Source organism: Crocodylus porosus, unplaced genomic scaffold (assembly GCF_001723895.1).
Source record: "Crocodylus porosus isolate Cpor-Errol unplaced genomic scaffold, CroPor_comp1, whole genome shotgun sequence".
NCBI lineage: Eukaryota > Metazoa > Chordata > Crocodylia > Crocodylidae > Crocodylus > Crocodylus porosus.
The window spans coordinates 3,960,424-3,986,366 of record NW_017728928.1 but is presented as its reverse complement, the minus strand read 5'-3'; the positions used below and the strand labels follow the sequence as shown (position 1 = coordinate 3,986,366).

Sequence of the window (25,943 nt, the reverse complement as noted above, 5' to 3'; positions counted from 1 at the left end):
TACATCTTGTGGGCTGGTCCTTGTCTGGCCCGTGGGAGGTCCCTCGACCCTGCCTGGCCCAGGCATGGAGGGCAGCTCAGGCCATGGCATGTGCAGTCAGTCCCAGTGCCCTTGGGTGCACAACGGGGCTGGGGTGGTGTGGTAGCCAGAGTCACTCCCTTGCAGCCCTCGCAGTGGTGGTTCCTTCCACTGCTTTTTTTTTTTTTTCTTTCCTTTTCCGTTTTTTTGCACCAGTCCTGGAAGCACTGTAATACCAGGTCAATGCATGGAGTGGATGGAGCAAGCTCCAGTGCTACCACCCAACACCAAAAAGAATCTGCTCAATATAGACCTCCGATGGAGGACATATCAGAGACAATCACCTGCCTTGGGGAGCCTGCCTATGTGGTCACGGTGCTTCCCCTGCCAGGTAAGTATGCTGCAAGTCTCCACCACCACTGGATCTGGCCCTGCTGCTTGGTCTCACTGGCCCATCCAGCCTCCGCCCATTGCTGGCGGTGCTGGACGGAGTGGGCAAGCAGGGTCTTCATGCTCATCGGTGGTTTAAAGACTAACTGACATGTGAAGGGTGAAAGCAGAGGAGAGGAAATACATGGCACAGACACCAAACTGTCTTCTGGAACAGCCATCAACAGATCGTATTTCCTACCCATATGACAGCAAATTAGCCAAGCATCAGATTCATCTGACCAGGAAATAAGCCCCGGAAGGGCTGGAGGCTGAGATGTATGCAGAGCTTCAAGTTGTGAGCCAGAAAGGTCCTGGCTTAGCAGTAAAGCCCAGCCCTGCTTGCTGGCCGGGTGGGATTGTTCCCAGAGGAAGAGAGGTGACTGTCCTCTCTTATCAGCGAAGGTACAAAGCAAGAAAGGGGAAGCAAAATGGGAATGATTGCTAAGCACCAAATCAGCAACTCCCAGGCTCAAGGCCAAGCAGATTCCCTGACTTAGTTTTGCACGTGGTTTTGCATATCAGTATCAGACATGAAAGCAATGGGCTAGGAGCCAGGCCCAGTGCAGGTAGGAACCATGCAAGACTCTCTCCCCGGATCAGTCTTGACAAATCTGTTGAGTCTTTTCCCACCCCAAGAAGCCAACTGTCCTGGATGTCTCCAGTAGAAAAGAAAAATACTCTGGGTGCTTGGGGGACTCTTTTTAATTCCATTTTTTTAAAGGACAGATGATTGCTTTGATTGTTTTTTGTTCAAAAATCACAAGCTGCAACTTGCAACACCACAAGCATGTGATGTGTGACCGCCTCCTTGTCTGAGCAGCTGGGGGGAACATCAGGAAGCCCATTAGCATTGCCTTGCAAGCATGTCAAGCATGCATCTTGGGTGGAAATTCATTATCTGTTTGCTATCAGGAAATCTCAAAGCACTTTGCAAAGAAGGTGGGGAAGCTGAGGCAGGGAGAGGGCCAGGACTTGCCCAACAACACTAAGCCAGTTGAGGCTGAGCTCTGGAACGGGACGCAGCTCTGGAGTCCCAGTCCAGCGCTGTATGCAGCAGACAACCCCTTGGAAGATGATCCATCTCCCAGTATTGCTCCCGTGTTGCTCTAGCAGCACCATCATGTCTGTGAAAGGGCAGAAGGTGTGTTTCCACTTTCTGGGGAAAGAAAAGGACAAAAACTGAGAGAAGGGCCTCGGCCACACTCCCTCACAGGCTGTGGCAGGTTGTTGTGGGGTAACTGGAGTATTACTGGGAGATGGAGCAATGCTGAGCTCCCTTGCTTCCCTTACTGAGCCTGCCTTTCCACCCACCTCCCTTCTTTTTTCCCTCTTTTCCATTTCCACCCCTGAGCCTCAGCTAAGAGGCAGGTGGAGGACGGCCATGCCAGAGCGACAAGGCTTGGGAGGGTTTCCCAAATAGGAGCAAGGATGAGAGTTGGGATGGGGGGCGGCCGTCAGCGGGGAATGTGGAACGACAGGAGTGACAACTGGGTCCGAGGCTGTGTAGACGGAGCAGCAGTGGCAGCAGGCTGGGGAGTGGAGTGGCAGGATGCAATGGGTGCGACAGCAGTTAGGAACAGGAAAGGAGCAAGGACAGCGGGGGAGTGATGGTTAGAGCTCCCAGGGGGTGACAACTGGGGAGAAAAGACCCCCAAAAATGGAGTTTTGGCAGGGGAAGGAGTCTCAGACCTGGCAGAGAGGAAAGGTGCATGGGTGGCAGGATGAGCTGTAGGAGAAAAGCAGGGCAGGATAGGAACAGGAGGGGACAAAGGGCAAAGAGGAAGGCAAACAATGAAACTGAGAAGCAGGGAAAGTGCACAGATGGCAAAACCGAGATCCCGTTAGGTGGGAGGTGCTCCTGTCTGACTGACTGAACGGGGCGTGGGGTTGAACAGCCTGTGTTATAATAAAATGGCTATTTCTGTTTCTCCCCCAAATCCATCCTTGTCTGCAGAGAGCAACTGGCTCTGGTGATGGGAGTGGGAGGATGCTGCTGTGTTACGGGGGCACAGTTATGCCTCCCGCAATGGGGAACTCCGGCTTGGCCATCCTGATTTTAAAATGGTCCCAAGCGCATGTTGGTATGTGGCACGGTGGGTGGTGCAGCCCCTTGCTCTGGCTGGGAGCTTAGTTACCTTCTTCTGCTGGGGCCACAAGGATTTTCCTCACCTGAGTCTGCCCCTTCCTCATCTCTGCTTTATTACTTACAGCTCAGGGTACGCACTCATGCAACGGAGGAAGCCAAAATTCAGAGCAGTTTTAGCCTTGACTTGCATGTTGCTTGGTGCTCCTGTCAGTAAACTGGGGCAGGAACATCTCATTTTGGCAGGGTGCTGAGATTTACAGATGGAGAAAGGGCAAAGGCTCAGAGTCACTGAGCACCCACAACTCCACGTGAAACCCATGGGAGTTGGAAATGCCTTGACAGTAATTAAAATCAGGATCTGAGCTGTGTCCAGCCAGAAAAGGAAGTCAGTGCCAAGTCTTGGACCAGAACTCAAGAGCTTCTGACCCCCCATCGCTGCACACAGGCTAGCAGGTGATTATAGGGATTTTATTAAGGTGGGTACTGCTCTCTACTGATAGATGATTTTAGAAGCACCATCTGGAATAAATGTAACACCCTGAATGTCACAGAGCCTTGTGGGAGAGAGCACACTCACCATGCTGGGATAGGCACTTGACTACTTTTTATGATTGATTTCAGGGGAAGAGTTTTTCCATTCATTAAAGCAGTTTCCCAATGCTAAGTCGGCGTCATGTTTTCCACAGCCATTTTTCTTCTTCAGCTTTTTAAAACTCTATGATACAATCAAGAGATCAGAAGGCAAAAAAAAAAAGTATGCAAAGAGGAAAGTACTGGGTGCCAAAGACAGGGTTTGGGGGAAGAGAAAGGGAACATCTGATATAATCAGTGGGTGTGTGTGCATACATGTGTGTGCATATGTATACACAGATTTTCTGTAGGATGGCTTAAACATTGCCAGGTTTGAATGATGTGAAGTGCGTATGAGTATTTGCTGCATGTTTTTGAGTCACGTGACCCAAGTATCTTCTTGCTAAAAATGTTTTTCCAACTATTTAAGTTGGTTTAAAAGAAGATATCAGATTCACCCAAAGAACCTCTTCTGCGTGTTTTTAAGAGTCATGACTGTATGATGTGGCTTGGTGTTTCAGGAATATAACTGATAATACCTGATTGATTGAGATTGCATGTGTACACGTGCACATGCCTGTGTGCAAGCATGTGAAATTTGGCTTTTCTATATGTGCTTGACCAACGCGACCCATCTCTTTTGGGCCATTAATGGAATAATACAAAAAGGAGACAGTTTTTTAGGTCTCTAAACTTGTAGGCCAGATATTCAACTACAGCAAATCTGAATACCTTCACTAAAGGAAATGGAGTTGTAGCCCCTTATATCATCTCAAGATCTGGCTGCAATTAGCCTAAGTTTCCACGTGATAGGCAGATGATGAGTAAGGATAACCAGGATTAGAGCTATTTCCAATCAGATGTGCAATTTCAACCTTGCATGCGTCTAAGTTTTCAGTCTTCAGCGAAGTGTAGTTCTGTACTGTGAGCTAGTAGTGAAATCCTAGAGGTCAGTTCCCATTACCTCCTCTCCCCACCTCTGTCTGACCATCCCAGTGCCTGGAGACCTGAGCCCAGGGCAGTTCCACAGCCCAGCTGCATTCATCCCAACAAATCCTGGAAGCGCTTACTGCTCTTCTTAGGGAAGTGAAGGCTAGAGGCATGCCAGGGGTTTTCTTCTGCTACAACTTGACTGTTGTTTTTTTCCTATTGGGCTTGGACATGGAAAGAAGCTGATGGGGAAGTTCAATTTTTGTTTCCTTGTAAGAAAACCTCTAATAGCTTTGTCCGCACAATATAGTTTTCTCATGTATCCCATTGTAGGTGTAGGACTCCCAGTATTACACATAGAGACACATGTGGACACTAATTTTGCACTAAGTTCAGGACATTTTTAGAGCATCTCCCCCAGCTGGGATGAAGGGGCAGCGTGTTTTACCAGCCAGATCTCCAGTGCAGTCCTAGCTAGGCCGGTGTGGTTCTCTGGAAAGCCGGCTGGAGCTAAGACGGTGACAGGACCACGCGGGGTCTGGCATATTTGCAAATCCACCTCCTTCAAGCTGTGGCCAAGGAACTGGGCAGGAAGCAGTTTGCTTTCACCGATGTGCTGCTGCTGCACCATCCCTCACAGGACCCAACGTGCCTGGTTTGCAGCCATTCTGCTAACTCCGAGCCCCGGGGGCACCACCAGCCTTGCAGAAACCTCTGGCACCTTGCAGCTATGGCTCCTTCACCCCCTTCCCCCATCTGCAGCTGATGGGCACATGGGAGGGCTGGAGCAGGGGGCTACAGACTGTGCTTTACCTCCACTGGGGTATTGGTTGCAGTCGTGTTGGTCAAAGCACATAGACAGACAAGGTTCTTGGGGTAAAATCTGGTATCCAAGTTGGTCTAATAAAAGATAAAGATATCAAATTCACCCCAAAACCCTCATTTACCCCAGTCGTGGCTTTCACCCATCTGGACCCTTCTGCTAGGCGGCACCTTCTCCCCCCGGCTGTGGGCTGGATGAACTCGGGTTCAATCCCTCGCCCTGTGTAAACACCCCATCCTTCCTGCTTGCAGTGGGAAGTGGTGGTGCAGGGTAGGACCAGTGCTACCAGGTCTTAAATATGAAAAAGTGTAATAATGGACTGTTGAAAGGATTGTAATTGTTGAGAAAAAATGCCAATAAGTGATTTATTTGATATTGCTCACTGTAGGTGTCCCGTGGGTGAGACTTGGTTCATCCAGGTGGAAGCGTGGTTTTTATTTTGGCCATCGGAAAGTGCCAACGGCCGACCCAAGCCTTGGTTCAGATGCTTCTAGTGCCATTTGTTTTGTATGGGCTACCACGAAAACCAGGGCACATTTTGCAGGGACGCAGGTTGCACAGAACAATTTTTTCCCAGGTCTGATCAAAGATCTCGCCTTGACTCTGTCTGCCGAGGGCCTATGCGGGGGATGGAACAAAAAAAGGATGCCAAACTCTAGAACTGAGATGATCACTTTTATTTAGACCTGTTGCGAGACCCACTTAAGGGATCATCTCTGCAGCAAGAGTGTTACGCTTTGGAGCACGTGCACTACAGTACTTCGCACTACTCGGAGCAATGTGGTAAACCTTACCCGGTTTGTGACCCGCGCGGCGTCACGTGGTGCGGAAGGAGCCAGTGTGCCGTCACGTGACGGGTGACGCGTGCCGGGGCGTGGCAGGGAGGGCGGTCAGGTGGTGGCGCGGCTCACGTGACGCGAGGGTGGCGCGGTCACGTGCCCGGGCGGGCGCGTGGCGCATGCGCAGGCAGCGGGCGGCGGCTGCCGCTCCCTCCCTCGCTGGCAGTGCTGGCCAAGATGGCGGACTTCCTGCCGTCGCGCTCCGCGCTGTCGGGCTGCTTCCCCGGCTGCCTGCTGAGCAGCGGCGAGGCCGAACAGCAGCGCAAGTCCAAGGAGATCGACAAGTGCCTCAGCAAGGAGAAGACGTACGTGAAGCGCCTCGTCAAGATCCTGCTGCTGGGCGCGGGCGAGAGCGGCAAGTCCACCTTCCTCAAGCAGATGCGCATCATCCACGGGCAGGACTGGGACCGCGCGGCCCGCGAGGAGTTCCGCGCCACTATCTACAGCAACGTCATAAAAGGTGCGGTACCTCCGCCCCGCCCGGAGCAGCTCCCCTGGAGCCCGGGGGTGTGTGCGTGTGCGTGTGCGTGTGCGTGTGTGCCTGCGCCGGGGGGGGGCGGTCGGGAGACCCACACCTGTGCTAAGGGAGGTTCGGGTGTGCGCATACACAGATGCACGCATCCGCTGTAGACCCCTCAGTGCCTGTCCGTGTGTGCATGTGCGTGCGTTGTGTGTTGGGCCAAGTTGGAGGTGGATGGGGAGACCCACACCTAGACTAAGGCAGAGGTGTGTGTGTATTTGTGTACACACACACACACACACACCCCCCTGCCATAGACCCGCCTCAGAGCCTGTATGTGCACCCCTGTGTGCGCGCGTGCATGTTGTGTGCTGGGCCAAGTAGGAGGCAGGTGGGGAGCCTCACATCTCCTAGGCTGCAGCAGATGTACATGTGTGTATGTACGTATATGTACACACGCACACCCCTTTCTGCCTTAATCTAGGAGGTGAGGGTCTAAGGCGTGTGTGTGTGTCTGTGTGTATATGTACACTGCCCCCCCACATCTAGGCTGACCAAGGCAGGCATGTGTGTGTGTCTGTGTATACATACACCCTCCCCGCACACCTCCCAGAGTAACCAAGTCAGGGGTGTGTACACCTGCCTTACACCCATGTCTCCTAGGCTAAGGTGTAGGTGTACATGTACATAATTACATGCATGCATACATGCATCTGCCTTAGTTTGGGAGGTGTGGGTCTTCCTGCCTGTCTCCTGCTTGGCCCCAGCATCCTCATGGCTGTTGCCTCGCCCCACCCCGCACCTCAGTCGCTGCCCTTGGAGCAGGGCGGGTCGACCTGATTTGGAAATCCCCAAGACACCTGAGATGGGTAGTGTCCAGCAGGGCCCTGGGGGCTGACATTTCACTCAGGTTGAGTGAAATGGAGGGTCATGGAGGCTTCAGCTGCCTTTGAGAGTGGGATTTGGGCTCCTAAATCACTCAGGCCCTTGGGAGTGCTTAGTTGGGCTGTCTCCCAAGGAGGGTTAGGGTTGCAGAAACTGCTGCTGTCTGCCGTTGTCTCTGTGGGGGAGGCAGCTGGAAGAGTTTGGCTATTAGGTTTAGGTAGTTAATGAAATTAAGAGATTTTTAGAGCAGCCTTCTGATATCACTGTCAAATCTTGCCTTGCCAGTTGACAGGCAGAAAAGTTTTACCCCAGGGTTGATGGCCGGTTTTAGAAAACCAAGGTGTATCGTATGCTTTTTGATATTAAAAGTAACCATGTGTTAGGAGTATAGGTTGCAGCCATGTAGGGTGTAGCCATGTGTGTTAAACACTTCTTAGATTAAGAGATTTTGGTCCCATATACCTAGCTCTGGCCTTGATTCTTCATGCTGATTTTCTTCCCCCTATTTGGGCTTTAAGAGAAAATCTAATGGTAGTATTAGTTCACCATTCTCATGTAGACAGTAGAGGTACAGGGGGAAAAAAGCACAGATTTTCTCTTAAAGCCCAAGGTTGAGCGTTAAAGAGAGTTGTTGCTTTTTTCTTGGTATTTAGAGGAAAGACTCAGGAAACTCTGTGCTTGTAATGGAACTCTTTCCATAATTAACTGTTGTGTGGATATCAGCAAATTGAGGTACCTTTTTGAAAGCATTTAATGCCATATCAGTTGTATGCTACACAGTTTACCTTTGTTTCTGAAAACGAATATTGCCATCATCTTTTGGCAAAACTACCAAGTTTATTACAACATGTGAAAAGAAGGAAATGCCTTTAAGCAAGGTGGTAAACAGTTCACTGGATTCTGAAATAGTGTTTAGCATAGTTAATTTATATGCTTGAAATCTTGTATTCTTGCTAGGTGAACTAAACTGCCATAAACTCGTTCTGGAGTTCAAACAAAAGCATAGACTGTTTGCTAGCATCAGTTGTTTATTTTGTAGTTGAGAGTATCGTTTACTAACCTCAGTTTACATCATTAAAGGTAAAAGGATAACGCTTGTGAAGTGTATTTCACAAAACCACCATTTTAATTCTTGATGAGGACATTATTTTTCTTCTTTTCTTGCCCTTGTCACAAGCTAGATGTTTTTCCAGAATCTTGCATTAACAATCTCAGACGTATATAACTAATTTTCTCACTACAAATAACTGTAACGTCCATGTTACCTTAAAACGGAGCTTTAAAGCTATAATTTTAGCAATGTGAAGGCATCATATATGCTTAACTTCCTGTTGTGCCGTTAGTCCCATTAGCTTTACTGGGACTACACAGAATATGTCGAAAGTACATGTGTGTTTAAGTCTGTCTGGCTAAGGTCTAGTGTGATAAGTAGACATGGCAGATCTGGGAGAACACTAATTATGGCTCTTCCTTTTTATTAAAGGTGTGAGAGTCCTGGTAGATGCCAGAGAGAAACTTCACATTCCCTGGGGAGTTCCTGCCAACCAGAGTAATGGGGATATGATGATGGCTTTTGATACTCGGTCAGCCATGGTGGCACAAGGGATGGTGGAGACTCGGGTTTTTTTACAGTACCTTCCAGCAATACGAGCACTGTGGGCAGACAGTGGTATCCAGAACGCCTATGACAGACGCAGAGAATTCCAGCTGGTAAGACACCGTTTTCTTAGTATTGCTGTTCAAGATTGTAAAACAGTGTTTCATTTTTCAGTGAAATATACTCTGTCTGTTTCTGAGGACCCTTAGATGTATCCTAACATTTTTAGCTCATGGAATTGCAGCCTGACAAGTTTTCATTTTAATGCTGTTAACAAGAAGAGTAAATCAAAATTAGCTCACCCATGAAGGAAATATTATTTCTGTTTTATGAGCAAGGGCACTGAGGTATAGACAGATTGTTTGCCCATTTTAATGAATTTTCTGTAGCAGACCTGGGATTTGATTCTAGATGGCTCTTTCTAGTGCTTTAACTAGAAATATGATCTTATTCTTTGCTGCTGGTTCACTGAAACTTGTAAAAATACTTTTCTCATTTTGCAGAAAAGGAAAGGAGGAAAGCATACTAATTAGGTTTTTTTTGTCCTCTGAGACTGTTGTCTTTAGTTTACCAGGTCTTAAAACCGTTCTTTTCTATTCCCATTTGTGCAGTTTTGCAGACATTCCCTGCATATACTTCCTGTTTCAATTTCATGTGAGTGCATTAATTTTCATGCAAGCAGATATCTTTTTCTGATGAAGGTCTCAGTGGTAGGTGTGAACTGTGGTTCAGTAGTTTGATTCTAGTGGGTAGGTGCTTTGTGTTATAGGTGAAAAGAAGCACCAGGTGATAGTCCCTTGAAAATTTCGTATTAATGTAGTTGAGATGCAGGAGCTACAGAGATGATCAAGCTGTGCCTCAAAGTGCTCGAAACCCTTATACCAGTTGAAAATGAAAACGTATGAGAAGAATAATATTAAGTTGGCATCCTAGAACCTGGGAGTTGCAGCTAAATATCAATTTTACATATATTTTCCCGAACGCCTTTCTTTCTCTCTAGATTGACTCTTATTGTGCTAGTTGGTTCACCCAGTGTTTCATAGCTAGTGCAGCTGTGGAGTCAGGTCTTCATTTGCAAAGACCTATATATTTGAGATTGTAGTGTATCATAATGTAATTCTACAAGAACTTTTGGTTTGTTCTGTTCCTTTATTGAATTTCAAGTATTTGGACATTCCTATTCTAGAAACATTTATGTAGGCTACCTGTACGCTGTTATGTTACTAGAGGGGGAGGGGGATTTTAGTGGTAGCTGCTGCTGCTTTTTTTTTTTTTTTTCCAATGCTTTAAGTCTTAGCCGTATTTGACCTTTTCTGTCTTTGACACAAGCAGAGGGAGGGACACAAGTGCAGATTTCTATGGTTCTGGACTCTAGATTTCCCTATTGGCACTAGCACATGAAGTGACTAGATGGAACTTTCCTCAACATAATCATACTGTGTGCTTTTAGAAGGAAAATTTAAGAATCCAGAATACTCCTTACTGCAAGCAGTCTAATTTTGGCTTCTTTTACTGGAGTGGATTTAGAGACAAGAACATATGTAAATCTGACAGTTTGTGGTTTTGTACCAAGTTTCTGGCGTGACTTTTCCTTCTCTCTTTATTTTTAAATTAGTTGCTTTTTTGTATGCATTGGTGCATAAAATTAAGCTCCAGTTTTGGATGTTGGAGCTCTCTGACCTTTGATTGTGGTTAAGTTGCACAGCTCTGCTCCTGTGATGGTATCTGGCGCGCAACATATTGTTAAATCTGCCACTGTTCAGCTAGGCTGTTGCATTGACTTGTTGCATTGTACAGGAGTAGCAAAGACTTGCTTTTTGACCTTTCTGTAGTAGGCCAAGCTCAGTGTTCTGTTCTTAAATTGACTTCTGCTTGCAGGTAATCTCTGCAAGTTTTTGTTAATTTGGATTGTATTATGAGACTTAAAAATAGCATTTGTGTTAGTTGGAGATCTGAACAATAGACCACAATGTCCCCTCTTGGGCTGTTGTGTACTATTGTGGAAATGTACACTGACTTAAAATAGTTTGTGTAAATACCCTTTATAAATTATGTATTTGCCGTTAGGCTCAAATGACTTCCAGAGAATGTAAATCAAGTAAGTATTTGGGCAGGCTGTGGACTGACCAGCCCTCCAGCAAGTCTACACAAAACTAATTCCTGGCAAGACTAATTCCTACATAAGACTAAAACCTTTTGCCCTGTACATTAGTAAGCTGCGGGAGTGCATTTGGGTATTACTCTAGATGCTGTCTAGCACTTTCCTTCTCCATTACCCCTGTGTCTTGCTTGGGGCATTGACAAGCATGGTCTGATGGCGGGTGTGGCCTGTATGCAGTTTCATTTTGAATAAGAGCCAGAGTCCATGTGTTCAGCTTCAACAGCAAGACTGTTTTAACTGTCCCTGCGTTAGAATCCCTTCCACGCTCCATGCAAATGACCATCTGTCTAAGAGACCAACTTTGGCAGAAATCAAAATATTTGCAAAGATACTTTCAACTGTTACTCGTCTAACTATCAAACTGTATCTGCCGATCAGTTTTAGAAACTGCTTTGACTTAAGACTTGAGTTTAAATTTTTGTTTATTCTTGAATTGCTTTTTGCCAGAGTCCTTGCAAAATCTCAGCACAAACTATTTATGCCAAGTTGTAAACATGTGAAAACTTTGTCAGATGATGTCATTGTATTGAGCGCAAACAGCGTAGTCAGTATGACCAATGCATAAGACGTGGTTCTTGCCTCTATGAGCTTCCAGTCTAGGTCAAGCTGATGGATGAAGGGATGCCCCTGTTACAACAATATTTTTGCTGTTGTTGCTATAAATAAAGAAAGAAAGAAAATTAAAAAATTGTGAAAATATATTTTCAGATAGGCTTGACTAGTGGAAGAGATGGGTTGAACATGTGGTATAAAGTCAATGGGGGGGAAAAAATCAGGTTGTATAGGAGGGAGTCTTGGGAGTAGCTAAGTCAGTAAGAGGAAGACCTTGCAGGACGAAATGAGTTATCAAGTCTTTGTATAAGGACTAGAAATTTGAAATCAAGGAGTGAGTGCAAGAAAAATGTGGTGTCAGGTTGGAAGCTGAATTAGATATGATGACTGCTGTATTGCAGGGCAGGGTGGCAGTGTTAGAAGAGATGGTGTTTGGTGCTGAGGCAATGACTGTATTTGGTGAAAGTCTGGAGGGAAAGGAGAACAGAAGCAGAAGATGGGAAATAAACACTGAGGTTGAGCCTGGTAGAAAAAACATTGTGACAGTGTTATGGTCAAATGCAAGCTGTGGCTTAGTTTGAGGTGGTGGAGGGATAGTAGCCTGGTGGAAATATGGCAAGTGTAGGGGGTTGAGACATTGGATAGAAGAAGGGTTAGATGCGTAAGTGCCACGTGCTTATGCTCCATTGTAAACTGTAAGCCATAGGAGTGGGTGAAGTTTATGTACAGTGGCAGAAGGGAACAGGTTGGGAATGGAAGAATTTGCAGCATATGTGCAAGGAGAAGAAGTTTCCTACTGAAAGAATGAAATGCGTTCCTGTAAGCTAAGAAGGACAGAATGGTTGGGTTTGGTCACAGAAAAGATGGAAGGTGAGATGTCACTTCAAGCTGCCTCTGAATTTTAGGCACAACTGTGTGAACTGAGGATGGTACTGAGGGAGTGAGGAATGAACTTAATCTTAATTTTACCAGTGCTCTAACAGGATGCTATGGCTTGGTGGCTTTGTAGCAAAGACTGGTGGCTCTTGGAGGCAGGGTTACTGCTTTCAACCGAGCAAGGAACTGCTGACTGGGAATTCTTAATTCTGTTATGAATTTGTGAAGTCAATGACCTCTGTGTCTCCAGCTGTAAAATAAGGGTGTTACTTGTCTGCCTTGTGATGATGTGTACGGAGATTCATTAGTTAACACATAAGCTGCTCTTTGACGATGAAAGAGCTGTACAAAGCTAATACAATATTTGGCACTTGATACTTTTTCTACTGCCTAATAGTATAAGCCTTCAAACAAACGTTATTACAAACCAATTAAGACTGTTTGAGCCTTAATCCTCCTAACAAAGCTCTGAAGCCAGAGAAGCCCTAGTTAGTTGCAAGGAATAGCTGAAGAGTTCACCACCATGACTTTTTCATCGTCACGTCAAGTTGCCCATCTCTACAGCTGTCCTGTGGCCACCTGCCTCTTCTCAGATCATTGCCTGACAACAGCATGAGTTAGGAAGAAAACCCACCCTTTCCCATCTTGTTCCATTGCATAACAGATTCTGCAAACCGTCAGCCCAGCAGTCCTTCCTTCAGCCCAGCTCAGTTAACCGTGCGATCAGCTGAGAACCTGTGCCAGACACGCCAACCATCAGCTTTAATGCAGCACAGGGGCGACCCGACATTCCAGTCTGGCAGAAAAACCTCTACTTGAAACCGCTCCACGTGCTGGAGTGAAATTTGCCCTGTCTTGTGTGAAGGGGGAGGGAGGAAGTGTGTGTGTGTTTTGTGGGTGAGGTAATGTGGAGAAGGCAAAATCATAGCGGTAGCCCATAAGGGAGGGCTGACAGTTTAACTAGGGATTTCCTGGCTTTTATGTTTGCGTTGGTGGAATAGTCACTGGTACCATTTTAACTGTTTGCTGTTTTCTTTGGGGCTTACTTCAAGGTATTGGCAGCTGAAGAGGAAATACCTAGTGCCAGAGAGTAGGGCATTAGGCGGAGGGAGAGGTGAGAGCAAACCTCTGCATTTCAGTAGCAGGCTGGGGGAGAGCTTGCCTCCAGCACAGCCAGTGGAGACATGTTTTTGAAGCAAGCTCTTGATGCAGGTATGCTTGTAGGAGTCTTCCACTCTTCTGAAAGAGAAGTGGGAGCAAGCTGAGAACTAAATTTCTCACTTTTGTGATGGCTACATATTTATGTTAAAGGGGTTGGAAGAGCTAAAGAAACTGTTTTGAATGGATCTAACCATTTGGTTCCAAGCCTTGGCACAGCGTGTGGTTCTCACCAATGTACTCACCATATCTAGTTATCAGTTTATCAGCTCAGAAATCTGGAGCTAGCCTACTTTTGCTGTTGTTGAGTTACAGACCTCAAACTTGTTGAAGACTAATCAGCTACAAATGCATGGACCCAGCAACACCCCCCCCCCCCCAATGGAGTCACTAGTTACAGAAGGCTGCAGTCCGAATGGAAACTGCTGGACATACATTTTGCTCCTGGATTCGTGAGTACTTGTGAGACATTGTTTGCCAGTGCTAGATCAGATTATAGAAGACAGGAAAAGGCGTGTTCAGTAAGATTCTTTACTGATGGCTTTGCTGCAGTTTTTCTTTTTCTCTGACTGTTGTGAAGAGGAGTTTGTGGACTAGCGTCCTCATATTTGCATGATTCCACTTGCAGTAATGCTTCACCTTCTCACCAGTAGTCCTAGACTGCTGTTCAGCCCATCTGAATTGCACTTCTTCAGCTCAGTACAGGCAACCTCCACTTAGCTCTCTTAACTGGTTCCGGAAAAAATGAGTGCTGAGTGAAACAGCGTCAAGTGAAACCCATTTCCATTGGATTTAATGTAAATAAATATAATTAGTTCTGCACAACATGCCGGCCCAGACCCCACGCAGCAGAGCTCCAGCTGGCCCAAGGGAAGCAGCGGGGCCACCCGCACCCCGCTCCACCCAGCGGACGTTCCTTCCAGGGCACCCGACACTGGGACTATCTGCCAGTGCCGGACTGCCGGAGGCTCAGGCCAGTGTCCGTGCCCTGCAGGTGAGTGCGTGACCGGAACAGGGCACAGGCTGCAACCAGAGGGAGGGGTTCTGCAGGCTCAGCCCCACTGCGGCCTAGGGCGGGGGACAATGCGCATGTGTCCTGCCAGTCTTGACTTCGTGCTCCCGCCGCCCACCTGCCCTCCCTCCCCTTTTCTCACCACCACTGCTCCTCCCTGCTGGCTCCAGCACCACAGGCAGGAGCAAACCCCACTCTCCTGGGCTCCCGCTGGCTGTTGCTCGCCTCTTCGCTTGCTGCCACCGCTGCTTCTCCCCAGCCCCGCACTGAGCGTTATAATGAAATGCCCTGCGTGCTAAATGAAACCAGGTATGTATTTTAAGTGAGCACTATAGCGAAACCGCAGTAAGCAAAACCGCGTTAAGAGGGGGTTGCCTGTATAGTGATTCAAATTTACTGACTTTTGTCTTGGGAGGGAGTGATCCTCATAACAGCTATTAAGGGGAGCCACCAGCGTGTTCTTAATAACTGTTAGTAGCTGGTTTCTGTGGGGCAGGTTTGGTCTGGGGTTTTGTAGTGAAATAACCTACTGGCTGCAAGGTATTAGTCTGATGTCAGACCAAACAAACACCCAGGAGCTAACCAGAAAAGACTGCTAGGGGTTGCTCACATTTGAAAACAATATACAAAGTTTTTGGCTTTGAGAAGAAAAGCAGAGGCTTGAACAAGTGCGAGGAGAGCATTGCTATCTTGTCTGTGCCTTGTCGGAGGTGTTCCACAAGCAAGAACGTGTGGTAGCACCTCCCGTGGCAGCTGAACCTCGGGAACAGTCTGGGGCGGTGGTGCCTGTTGGGACTGCACGCTGGAGTCACTGTAACACTGCTGATTTGGAGCCAGTGGCACATTTCCACAGTAGGACTATGAAGCCCCTACCTCAGAGCTGTTACCTCCTGCTGTTGGCTCTTGTGTAGCTCTCGTGATTACTGAAAACTTAATTAGAGACCGTGAGGTTTCTTTGTTCCCCAAAAGTGGCTTCTAGGCATTGGGGTGTCCCATGCTACCTCCTCATCCTGATTTGCAGGATTGAATATTCTGTTCTTTTGCTGGAGCTGAGCTGCTTTTCTGCTAGGGGCTGTTTGAATGTGTATGGCAGGTCTGGGAAACCTTTCACAGATGCACATGTTTAGGGATGTTATTTTTTTCTATATTGAGAACAACCAGTCAGATCTTTAGGCTACCAGTTAAACGTAAGCAGTCGTCATCTGGGCTGACAGTTAATGATTCTGTGTTCTCTGCTACATTTCAACAGTTGTCATATTTAAGATTAGCTATTTTGGATATTTCATGAGATTCCTGTATTAAAAAAACCCAGACACTTCCTGGTTTATGGTGAAACAGAATGGGTTTTTTTCTGGGGTTCTCCAGCCCAAGGAACTCTGCCAGACCTTGAGTGAAGGTCTCACATGTGCAGAGAGCATGACTCGCCCTCCATGTCACCTGCTGTGTCATCCCTGTGCCCAGGAGAAAAGGAGCTGCCAGTGATCATGCTCCTGTATTTTTGGGGAGAAGTAATGTGGTATGTTTCAGAGCTTGAAGGGACTCAGATCTTGAGAATTTGCATGCATCTTCGTTACCCAGAAACAAAATCATGGTGACTCAAGATCAAATGAAATATTCGTAGTACTTGGACTAAGTGTTAAGTATGTGAAGAAACCTGAATTCCTAAATTCTTGGCCTCTTGCCAGAAAATATTCCCAATTCTGCTAGTCTTCATTTTAAGATGCACAGAAGTGATTGTGGGTACCTCTGATTATAGCCATTTCACCTCTTTGTTTATACAACCCTTTACGGTAGTTTAATGTAAGAGCCAACTTGATCCCTTTCTAGAACAGGACCTAGCTTCTCTTTCTCTCCTCACTCTTGAGTTCTTTAGTAACTACGTCTTGGGACTTCACTCCTTCTTTATCCAGTATTCTTTCTTCCTGCCTTGTTGCTTTGAATCTCTTTGTAATATGTCATTGCCCATTGATCTCCTAGTGCCAGGTGCTTTCAGTTGGATTGTAGAGTGCTGTTTTGAGCTATTTTTTTTCCCCAGCGATGGAAACTGGGGTGGCCAACCTGCAGCACAGGTGTCAAGTGGCAGAGGCAGTCTGGGTGTTTGACCATGTGGGTGATCTCGGGAAGGAAACAGGCAGCACAATGGCAGATCAGGCAGGGGAAGGGAATTGAAATGGTGCTTAGGGAAGTCACAGGGCTAATTTGTGGCACGCCTACCAAAAAAAGTTTTCCCTTACTGGCATAAAGTCAGCTTTATGGTGCAAGTCAGGTTAGTATTCTCTGCAGGCAGTTGAGGTGTGATCGTGGCATTCTCTGTTTCTACCGTGTCTTGTGGTTGCCTCACCAGTGGTGTGAAGTTTGGTGTTTTGTGCATCTACACCCTGTCGCTAGGTTTCCTTTTGATGCATAGAACTGAACCTACTTTAAAGGACATCTGATAAAATGGTTCAGACACAATCATTCCTAGATTTCAGAGTCAGTATTTTGTGGATAAGTACTATGGAGTGGTGTTTGTACACTTGATGGCCTGCATTCTTTCCAGCCAGGATCATTAAACTTCATGCATTTACTTCCACATGCACACGTGGTAGATTTATGCAGCTTTTAAGCAAAGAATATCTGAACTAGAACCCGCCTGCATGCTACAGAGCTAATAAACTCTCAGATACATGGTACTGGTTTCCAGTGATACTGTATTTTGCAAATTGAGACAAATTTTTAATCATGATTCTGCTTTTGATAAGCAGTGAGCTGTTGAGGAAGTCACTTGATCAGCATGTGGTATTTAGCTTTCTTAATATTTTAATATGAAAGAATGAGAAGTGCCAAGTATTATTCAAAGGCTTGGCTCTTGTAAGTCTTGTTAAATATGACAGCAGACGAAGTGCAGCCGTCCTGCTGAATATACCAAAATACACCTGTGCAGTATTATTGGAACTTTCATTACTAAAAAAGAGCTTCTTCAGAGTCTCTGTTAGGTAAAGATGTAAGTAGGCATTTTCCAGAGTTCCTAGATGACCTCTGCCATGAACTGTGACGGCTGCATCCACTGTTGATAATGATTCACATATTGGAGTGGCTTTCCCCATCTGCCACTTGCCATGTACTACTGTGTGAGATTTTGGCAAAATCCAGAGAGAAACCATTAACTTGTTTGTCATTAATATAGAAGGCTGCGCTTGTTCATGTTTGTAGATCTGTCTTGTGGGATTTTTTTTTCAGTATTAAAAGACTTCATGGGGCTCTTGAGTCTAGCAGTTCCCAGTCTGAAAGAAAGCCTTGCATTCATCGCCAGCTTTGAAGTGATGACCCGGACATGCTAGCAACAGCCATTACTTTTTGGGTGTGTATGTGAAAGGCTTTGGCTTCTGTCCAGTTCAGCTGGTATTGGTTTCAGGAGACGCATTGGACTGGACAAATATGGAGCAAGCACCATTCACATTTGTATAGTTGTTTAATCTATGGTGGGGCCAACAAGACAGTGCTGAGTGGTTAGGGAAAGCTTGCCCTGCTGCTGACTTCTGAATCTGCCACATGGATAAATGACTCGGGGGCTGTTAAGTGTACACTTGCTCTCTTGTTCTCTGGGAAACTCTGGGGTCCACAGGCTACTGCTAGCTGCATGTATTTTTGAATACCGTTTGTAGACCCAAACTTGAACATTGTGCCCAGTTTTAGTTAAACTGGTCCATGTTTGCTCTGTAATGCTTGACTAGAACCAGCAGAGCAGTAGGAAGCTCTATCAAGCAACTTCCTCAGCCTTCAAAGCTAGCGGGAGAAACTGCAAGCACAGCTGTAGTAAGCGACGTTACTGCATCGTCTACAGAGAGAGACAGCAGTGGAAGTGCTGTGCTTGTCTGTGATGGCATAGGACCTGCTATGTTGCTGAATAGTCAGGTTTCCTCAAGCAGGATGTCTCTGATAATTATAGTTTCCATTCGCTCATCTTTTGATTGGTAGGTTGTGAAAGTGTCTGGGTGTCGGGCTGGAGATGAAGGTGATGATCCAACACTTGTGCTTTTATTGTTAGAATCACTGTCCTGCTCAGAAGTTAACAGTTGATATCTTGTATGGTACCCTTTAACGTTAGTCCTTGGTCTTCAGCTGGAGTCTGCTCCCCACTGGTATTGGAAAGGAGGGTTGGGGAGAGGATCTGTGGAATGCGTCCTGTTACAGCAAATGCAAACAGTTTTAATATGTACTTGAACCAAAACTTATTATTAGTGAAGAGTTGAAGTCAGGAATTTAGAGTGTTTGTGCTTCTACACTAAATGTACTAAATGATAAGAAATCAAACCTTTGCTCTGATCCCTGGCCTAGACTTCTAAAAGGCTTTTGATTTAGTATCCCACAATATCCTTGTGGGAAAACCGGAAGATTGTGGGCTCAGCTGCTCAACAGTTCAGTGGGTAGGAAACTGGCTACATACAGGGTGGAACCCAGAGTTCTCGTGCATGGATCTGTGTCGTCCTGGTGCGAAGTGGCCAGTGGTGTCCGTGCTTGGATCGGTGCGTTTCAACATCTTGATCAGTGATTTGGATGGGGGAGTGAAAAGCTCGCTGGCCAAGTGTGTGGACATCGGAAGATAGGTTGCAGATACAGGCTCAAGAGTTGAGCAGACCAGAACCACCGTATGAATGCGAGGCGGTGGTCAGCAGGGCAAACAACATGCTGGCATTGCATCAACCAGTGCATCTCGTGTAAAACTAAGGAAGTGACACTCCTGCTGTACTTGGCACTGGTGAGACCGCAGTTGGAGTACTGTGTCCAGTTCTGGGCACCACACTTCAATAAGGATGTGGAAAACCTTGAGAGGGTCCAGAAAAGAGCCAGCCATATGATCCGGGACTTGCAAGGCAAGCCATACAAGGAAAGGCTGGTGGACCTGGGCCTCTCTAGCCTACAGAAGAGAAGGTTGAGAGGGGACCTGGTAGTGGTTTACCGCTATATCAGAGGAGTGCATCAGGAGCTCAGTGAACAACTGTTCAACAGGGCACCCCCAGGGAAGACCAGGACCAGTGGATACAAACTCCTGGAAGGCCACTTCAGGCTTAATACCAGGAAAAACTCCTTCACAGTTAAGGTGTCCAGACTGGAATAAACTCTCCAGGGGTTGTTCAGTCACCTTCCCTGGAGGTATTCAAGAGGAGACTAGACAGTCGCCTCCCTGGGGTCACCCAACCCCAGTTATCTTCCTGCCTAGAGCAGGGGGGCTGGACCCGATGATCTGCAAGGTCCCTTCCATCCCCTAACAATCTATGAATAAATGTTTTATTAAGTATCCAACACTTGGCCTATGCAATAAATGCTTGTTTAATTACATTAAATATTATGAACAAAAGTATTTGTAACTTGCCCTACTTAAGTTCAGCAGGCCCCTGCTAGGCACAAACAGTGTCTAGGAGAAGTTTAAAAAGGAATCCCCCCCCCCCCCAAATATTTGGCCTTTAGGTTTTTTCCATATGGTATATATTAGTAGTGGGGCCCTAAATTTATGAAATGGTCCTTTATTTGTGTGGTGGTTTACTGCCTAGCATACTACATTACACTTGTTAATTTTTGCACTTGATTTGGTTCACTGTTTCTAAGGAAATGGGTCAGCTTTGGAAGTGTTTTACTGCTCTTTGCAACCTTTCCAGCTAGTACTTAACTGCTGCACTTCTGGTGCAGCCAGTTCCATGTTTCACATGAGCACTTGCCCTGCTTTCAGGGCACTTGAGAGAGACAGCTAGGCTCTGTATGACCCGGCTACATTTGGAGGCAATCATAGTTCCAAATGAGGAATGATGGACTTGCAGATTTGCTGTTTCATTTAGATTCAGTGTGGTTTGAGCTGCAAACACATGAAGTCATGGAGCCAGTGGGTCAGGGCACTAAGAGAGGAGCAAATGTTTACAGTCTACTGGTTCCAGTCTGTTTTACACACAAGACTTCTGAAGTTTAGAGATGTTCTCAGAGAGTAAATAGTAACTGGGAGGGTGCTGTTTGGTTTTGGTCAGTACATGCTCCCTGGTCGCTTTATGCTCCCGAGTTTTTTCTGTAGTATCCTGGTCCTGTCCTTGAGCAGGAGTCCCAGCTACTTGTAAGCACCCAGGGGCAAATATTCTAGATCTAGGGGCAAATATTTGCTGAGAGAGAGAAGATTGAAGAAACCTCTGCAGTAAGAAGATGCATCTCTTATCGTGAGCTCATGAATATTGCATGCTCTGGCATTGCAGGGCCTATGCACACAATGTTTCCTGATTACTGCATTTCCTGGGCTGACTTTAAACACTTGGAAGAGCCGGGAACGGTCAGAGTCCGCCTTGCCGTTGGAAGCAGTGCTGTGTTATAAATCTGCTGGAGCTGTGGTGGTGGTGTAAAATCCTTATTTTTAGTTCAGCTGAAATGTTTTCTTTGGGCTCAGTTGACTTGTTAGCTGTTTGCATGGTCAGCCAGCATTGTTAGGCAAGTGCAGATCTGCACAACTCGAGAGCTGCGTTGTTTAGTCTTCAACACCCTGGATGGTGCATCTTGGGTTTGGGTCACACACGGGTGAGCGTCTCTAGTTGCTAATGACGAAAAGGTGTGGCGTTTGTGAGAAAAGTGTCCTGTTCATGGGAGAACCATGCCTGTCCGCACCCTATAGCGGTGGGGAGTTTTTGGTTTTCCCAGTTTGATAGCAGTGATTCTAAAGAATGTGTACCGGGCCTGGCAAATAATTAACAAGACTGAGGAAAACTGCAGAGAACATACATCTATACATTTCTTGCCTTTTATTAGGAGAATAAGTCAAATTGGAAAATCTTGCTGTGTTTATAGAAGGGTAGGTCCGTGGATTTGAATCCTGCCTAGTACTGAACCTGCTTCTATTTCTTGATCATAGTACTGTACTATGGGGTTAACTGGAGCAGATTTGAAGCTGTTTGAGAGGTTTGCCAAATTTAAAACAAGTTACTGATTTGAAAGGGCAGTGCAAAATCAGCTTTAAGGTATAAATAACAGCCTAACGCTCCTAGGAGAAATCCAGTGCTTTCTTCAAAAAGTGTTTAGTTTAGCATCACTTATGTGGCCACCACTGCCTCCCATTTACAATTGTTTGGACTTCTTCATGGCAACCACAGTAGGTGGCTCTGTAGAAAAGCAATACATGGACTCCTTGCTGGGTGTTTTCAGTGGAACCACTTGAAACAGGGAAGGGTGTGGAAAATGCATCGTTTGTCCTCCTGCATTGGTCCTGTGGATTAATCAGATGCTCCAGCTCAGTGGGGGGCAACTTTTTTTTCCTGGTGTGCCACAGATTGGCCCTGCACTCTTGCCAAATGCCGCTCTGATCCCCTTCTCTTGGCCTTTCTGTTCCTTGCGCTGTCTCACTGCTGCCTGTCCCCTTCCCTGGATGCCTTGTGCCACGCCAGGAGGCTGCCTGTGTCACTTATGGCATGCGTGCTACAGGGTGGCCACCCCTGCTCTAGCAAATGCGGAATGAAAACCTAATGTGATAGGAGGGTGGTTCTTACTGCCGTTATGCAAAATGTTAAATATACACGTCATGCTTGATTCCTTTCCCTTGTCAGCTGTACTGGTAAGCAGCAGCAAAAAAAAGTCTTGTTTTTTAATAGAAAATTAGTGGAGTGGTTGAATTGCATGCCCTGTGTGTGTTTTTTTTTGTTTGTTTTTTTTTAAGTCCAAATGACTCTCTTTGAATTCTGAGAACCAGTGCAAAAACACCAACTAGTTTCTGTATGACTTCTGTAGCATGGTGCTTCTCATCTTTTTTAGACTAAGGATATGCCTCTGAAAATGGCAGCTCTTAGTTTTCATTCATATTTTTACTACAGAAAAATAATAGAGGAACTATTCTGCTCTATTAGAATAGATCACTAGAACTCAGCGACACACCGATTCCTGCAAAATCTCTGGGTTTATCTTGTGTATCCTGTTTGCATGCCAAACAGCGCCAATATGGTGTGGCATCTCCTGGCACCCTTAAAAGGATCTCATGGCTTACTAGGTGAGAATCACTGCTTTAGCAGGTACCAAATGTTGAGCCTAATCTACATGATCGTATTGCTTTAACTAGTCACGTTGGGACTCCTTTCTCTTAAGGGGACTGTAAACTGTAACTACCCAACTGTTTTGTAGTAAAATACCTGCTAAGTCTAAAGCTTATCTTTGTTTCAAGGGGAGACATTAAGATGGGAGTTCTGTCAAATTGCCGTGGAGAGGCTAGAAGTGAAATCTATTCCTGCATGAGGCAGCTCTGTTTGGGTTTGGCTCTTTTCAAAGCCTCTTGAGCTGCGCACAGGAAGTGCTAAAAAGAGGAAATAGGATAATGTTTTGAGAAGAAGTAGGATGAGCTGTGACGCATTTCTCTGTGACATGCTTAACAGGGGAAAAGTGTTTTGCACCCTCATCTATGTAAACAGACGTAGTCTGTAACTGTAGTTCTCCTGTCGGGTAGAAAGCTGTCGCCAGTCTTAGAATTTGCCAGAAACAGCTGATGCAATAGACTGACACCGGTCAGACCGAAGCGCTGGTGAGGCCTCGTCTGGAGTGCTGTGTCCAGTTTCGGGCCCTACGCTTTGAGCAGCATAAAGAGTTCAGCGCAGAGACAAAAATGATTAGAGGCCTGGGAAGTGTGACTAATGAGGAAAGGCGGGATAGACTAGGATTATTTAGTCTGGAGAAGAGAAGTCGGGGCGGCAGGTTTGCTAAGCCTTCAAATACCTGAAGGGTGATAACAGAGAGGATGGAGATGGCCATTTCTCTCTTGCTGTTAGGGACAGGGTGAGGGTCAATGGCTTCAAGCTGCAGTAGATGAAATTTTAGCTGGGACATCAGGAAGAGCTTTCTATGACAGTGGTCAGGCATTGGAACAGGCTACCTAGTGATGATGTGGACTCTCCATCCCTGGATGTTTTCAAGAGCAGATTGGACATGGACTGGTGTCGGTGAGATAGTCCTGCCTTGAGCAGGGGGCTGGACTAGCCTTACTTTCCTATCATCTTAACAGAACTGTGCAAGAATGATGGCTTTAGGTTTTTTTATACCCAAACTTGATGCACAGCAAGAATGTTTGAGATGCTTTTAAGTCACCTTGGATAAATGACCTTTTGGCTACTGCTACCACAGTTTCACCCCTGTTTTGAGAGATTCTTGAATGGGTTTAACACTTCTGTTGGTTGTGCAAGGGTTATGGTGCTGGTATTTCCTTCGGTGCTGTGGCACAGTGAAGAAAGACCCTTTATGTATGCATCTGAGATTCTGGTGATAAGATCCTTGGAGATCCTGTTCTTTGCTTCAACACCGGCAAAAACAGAAGACTTGGAGTTGGGGGAAGTCTTTTGTCACAGACTTGTGTGATGTTGGGCAAGTTACTTAACCTGTCTCAGTTCCCTGGACAAATATCAGTCTCCGCTATGCTCAGAGCTCCAGGGTGAAATGAGTACACAGTTTTGTTCTGCTGATGGTTACATCTGGAAAAGGGTAATAAAAATGTACAAATGGTGTATGCATGCGGGAGGAATCCTCCCCTATAGAGAGTTGGGAGGCATGAATCAATAGGAGTTAGCTAATAAATCCCTGGCAACCAAATGAGGGCTTCCAAGATGGATTTCTGGCTGAAACATGAAGCCAGTGAACAAGCGGTAGGGCCACTGTCTCACCAGCCCCTCTAAAGTTTATGGGTTCAGGAATGCCACAAAGATGCAGTTTCTGGAGTCGGGGCACTGTACAAACATGGCTGCTGAGGATTCAGGGTCAGCGTTCAAGGGGTAACCCAACTGGGAGAGGATGCAAGGGGGTTGTTAGTCAAGGCAACGCCAAGCCACAATTCTTGACTTTGGTCTGGTGCTCGAGATGTTCATCTTGACTCCAAATGGTCTGAGCTGGCCCGGTTTTCTTGTTGAGGCTCCAGAGTGCTCCAGCTGTTCCTCTGGTGGCAGCTGTGTTGCTTCACGATCATTCTGCTGTGAAATGACTTTTGTGTGTTTAGGGAAATGAAAGTTAAAGGGTCCTTGGCTTACAAAACCCACACCTATGGCTTTAGCTGAACAAACATCGAGTGACCAAAAGCATGTATAATTAAACCAGAGCACTGAGGATTATGAAGGTCTTGGCATGCTGCAGAATTTTAGGACCCTGTTTAACTTTCTCCCAAATCCTGTTTGTAACTAGTTTATTTAGGTTTTTTCCCTTCATTGATGCCATTTATTCTGCACTGCCTGTCGCAGATGCATTCAGTCCAGAGTTCCCAGCTCACCTGTGGCTTGTAGTGCTGGCTTGGGCTCATCTTTTCCTCACTCCTTTCTTAAGAAAAGTACAAAGCTTTTCAGGTTCCTTGCCTTCATTTCTACTTATGAAGGGGAAAAGTATCTTAGTGTTGTGTGGGTTCCTGGGATTCCAAACACTGGAAACCTAGAAATGCCAAACGATGCCCTGATCTGTTGTCCTCTTGCCAGGACAAGGATTTCTAGATCTTGTAGGCACCTTCAGATTTACTTTCCCAGATGTTCAGGGTAACTTTATCCACCTGTTGGTGATCTGTTGAATCTGCAGTCAGACTGAGATGGGGGTGGGGGTGGGAGGGAATTGTTCAACTCCATATAAAAGTTGTGTTAAATGATCTTTAATTCAGACTCTGAATTAAATGCTATTCCTAACAAACAATTTTAGATGCATGTTGTGCTGAAATTCCTTAAAACTTAATTGTGAAGCCAATTTGGCTAGTGTTTAGTGTTGATTACTTGGTATGCATGCAGATTAACTGCGTGTCTTTATCAGTAAATAGATACTACCGCCTTTTGGTTTAAAAGGAGCAGTCACTCATTCATTCACTCATTCATTTACTTGTTGGGCATTTGGGTCAGTCTTTTTTACTTAAATCTGTAGCGCTTAAAATGCTAATGGTAGACGTCGTGTGAGGCTTAGGTACGTTGCTTATTATTTAAGGCAGCTATTCTTAGAAACTAAAACTAGGTTGTTGGACTTTGGAAAACCACATGCAAGAGTCTTTATGACCCACTAATCTTTCTTGCACGAAGCGGACTTCGCTGCTGTGTGAAGTACACAGCCTAGCTTCTTTTTCAATTTAGACATATTTGTCATGGATAGAAATGAGCTGCAGATGTTTCTTCAGCCTGAAGGAAGGGTGTTTGTACCCAAAAGCTTGTGAAGAATTTTTTCAACTATTTTAGTTGGTCTGATAAACATATCAGATTTTCCCAAATAACTTAGTCTGCCTTAGACCAATATCCTTAGACCAACACAGCTACAGCCTACACCCCTAAAATGTAGTGCATCCTTGAAAGGAAAGCTTTGCCTTGATAAGAATATAGGTGAGCCGTTTTCCTCTTAATTCGTCGTATGAATCATTTGTGTAATCGCACCAAAAATAGTTTGGTTTGATTTTCTTCAGCAGGGATCACAAGATACAGAATGCAAACCAGCCAGCTGAATCAATCTTTGCTGAAAATGGAATACTTGACAGTTATGAATCAAGTTATTTAACAGCGAACTTCCTGTGGTTTACATAGATTTCTCAATTGGAGGAAGGCTAGGGGCCTGTAG

General features: G+C 45.9%; 1 protein-coding gene across 1 annotated transcript in view; it reads left to right on the top strand.

The window, feature by feature from the left end:
- The first annotated feature begins 5,845 nt into the window (after positions 1–5,845).
- Positions 5,846–25,943, top strand: part of GNA13 (G protein subunit alpha 13) — a 31,146-nt gene continuing 11,048 nt past the window's right edge. The window contains exons 1-2 of the mRNA XM_019542359.1: positions 5,846–6,158; positions 8,527–8,753. Coding sequence (XP_019397904.1) covers positions 5,876–6,158; positions 8,527–8,753 — 510 coding nt within the window. The 5' untranslated portion in view covers positions 5,846–5,875. The remainder of the gene's footprint in view (positions 6,159–8,526; positions 8,754–25,943) is intronic.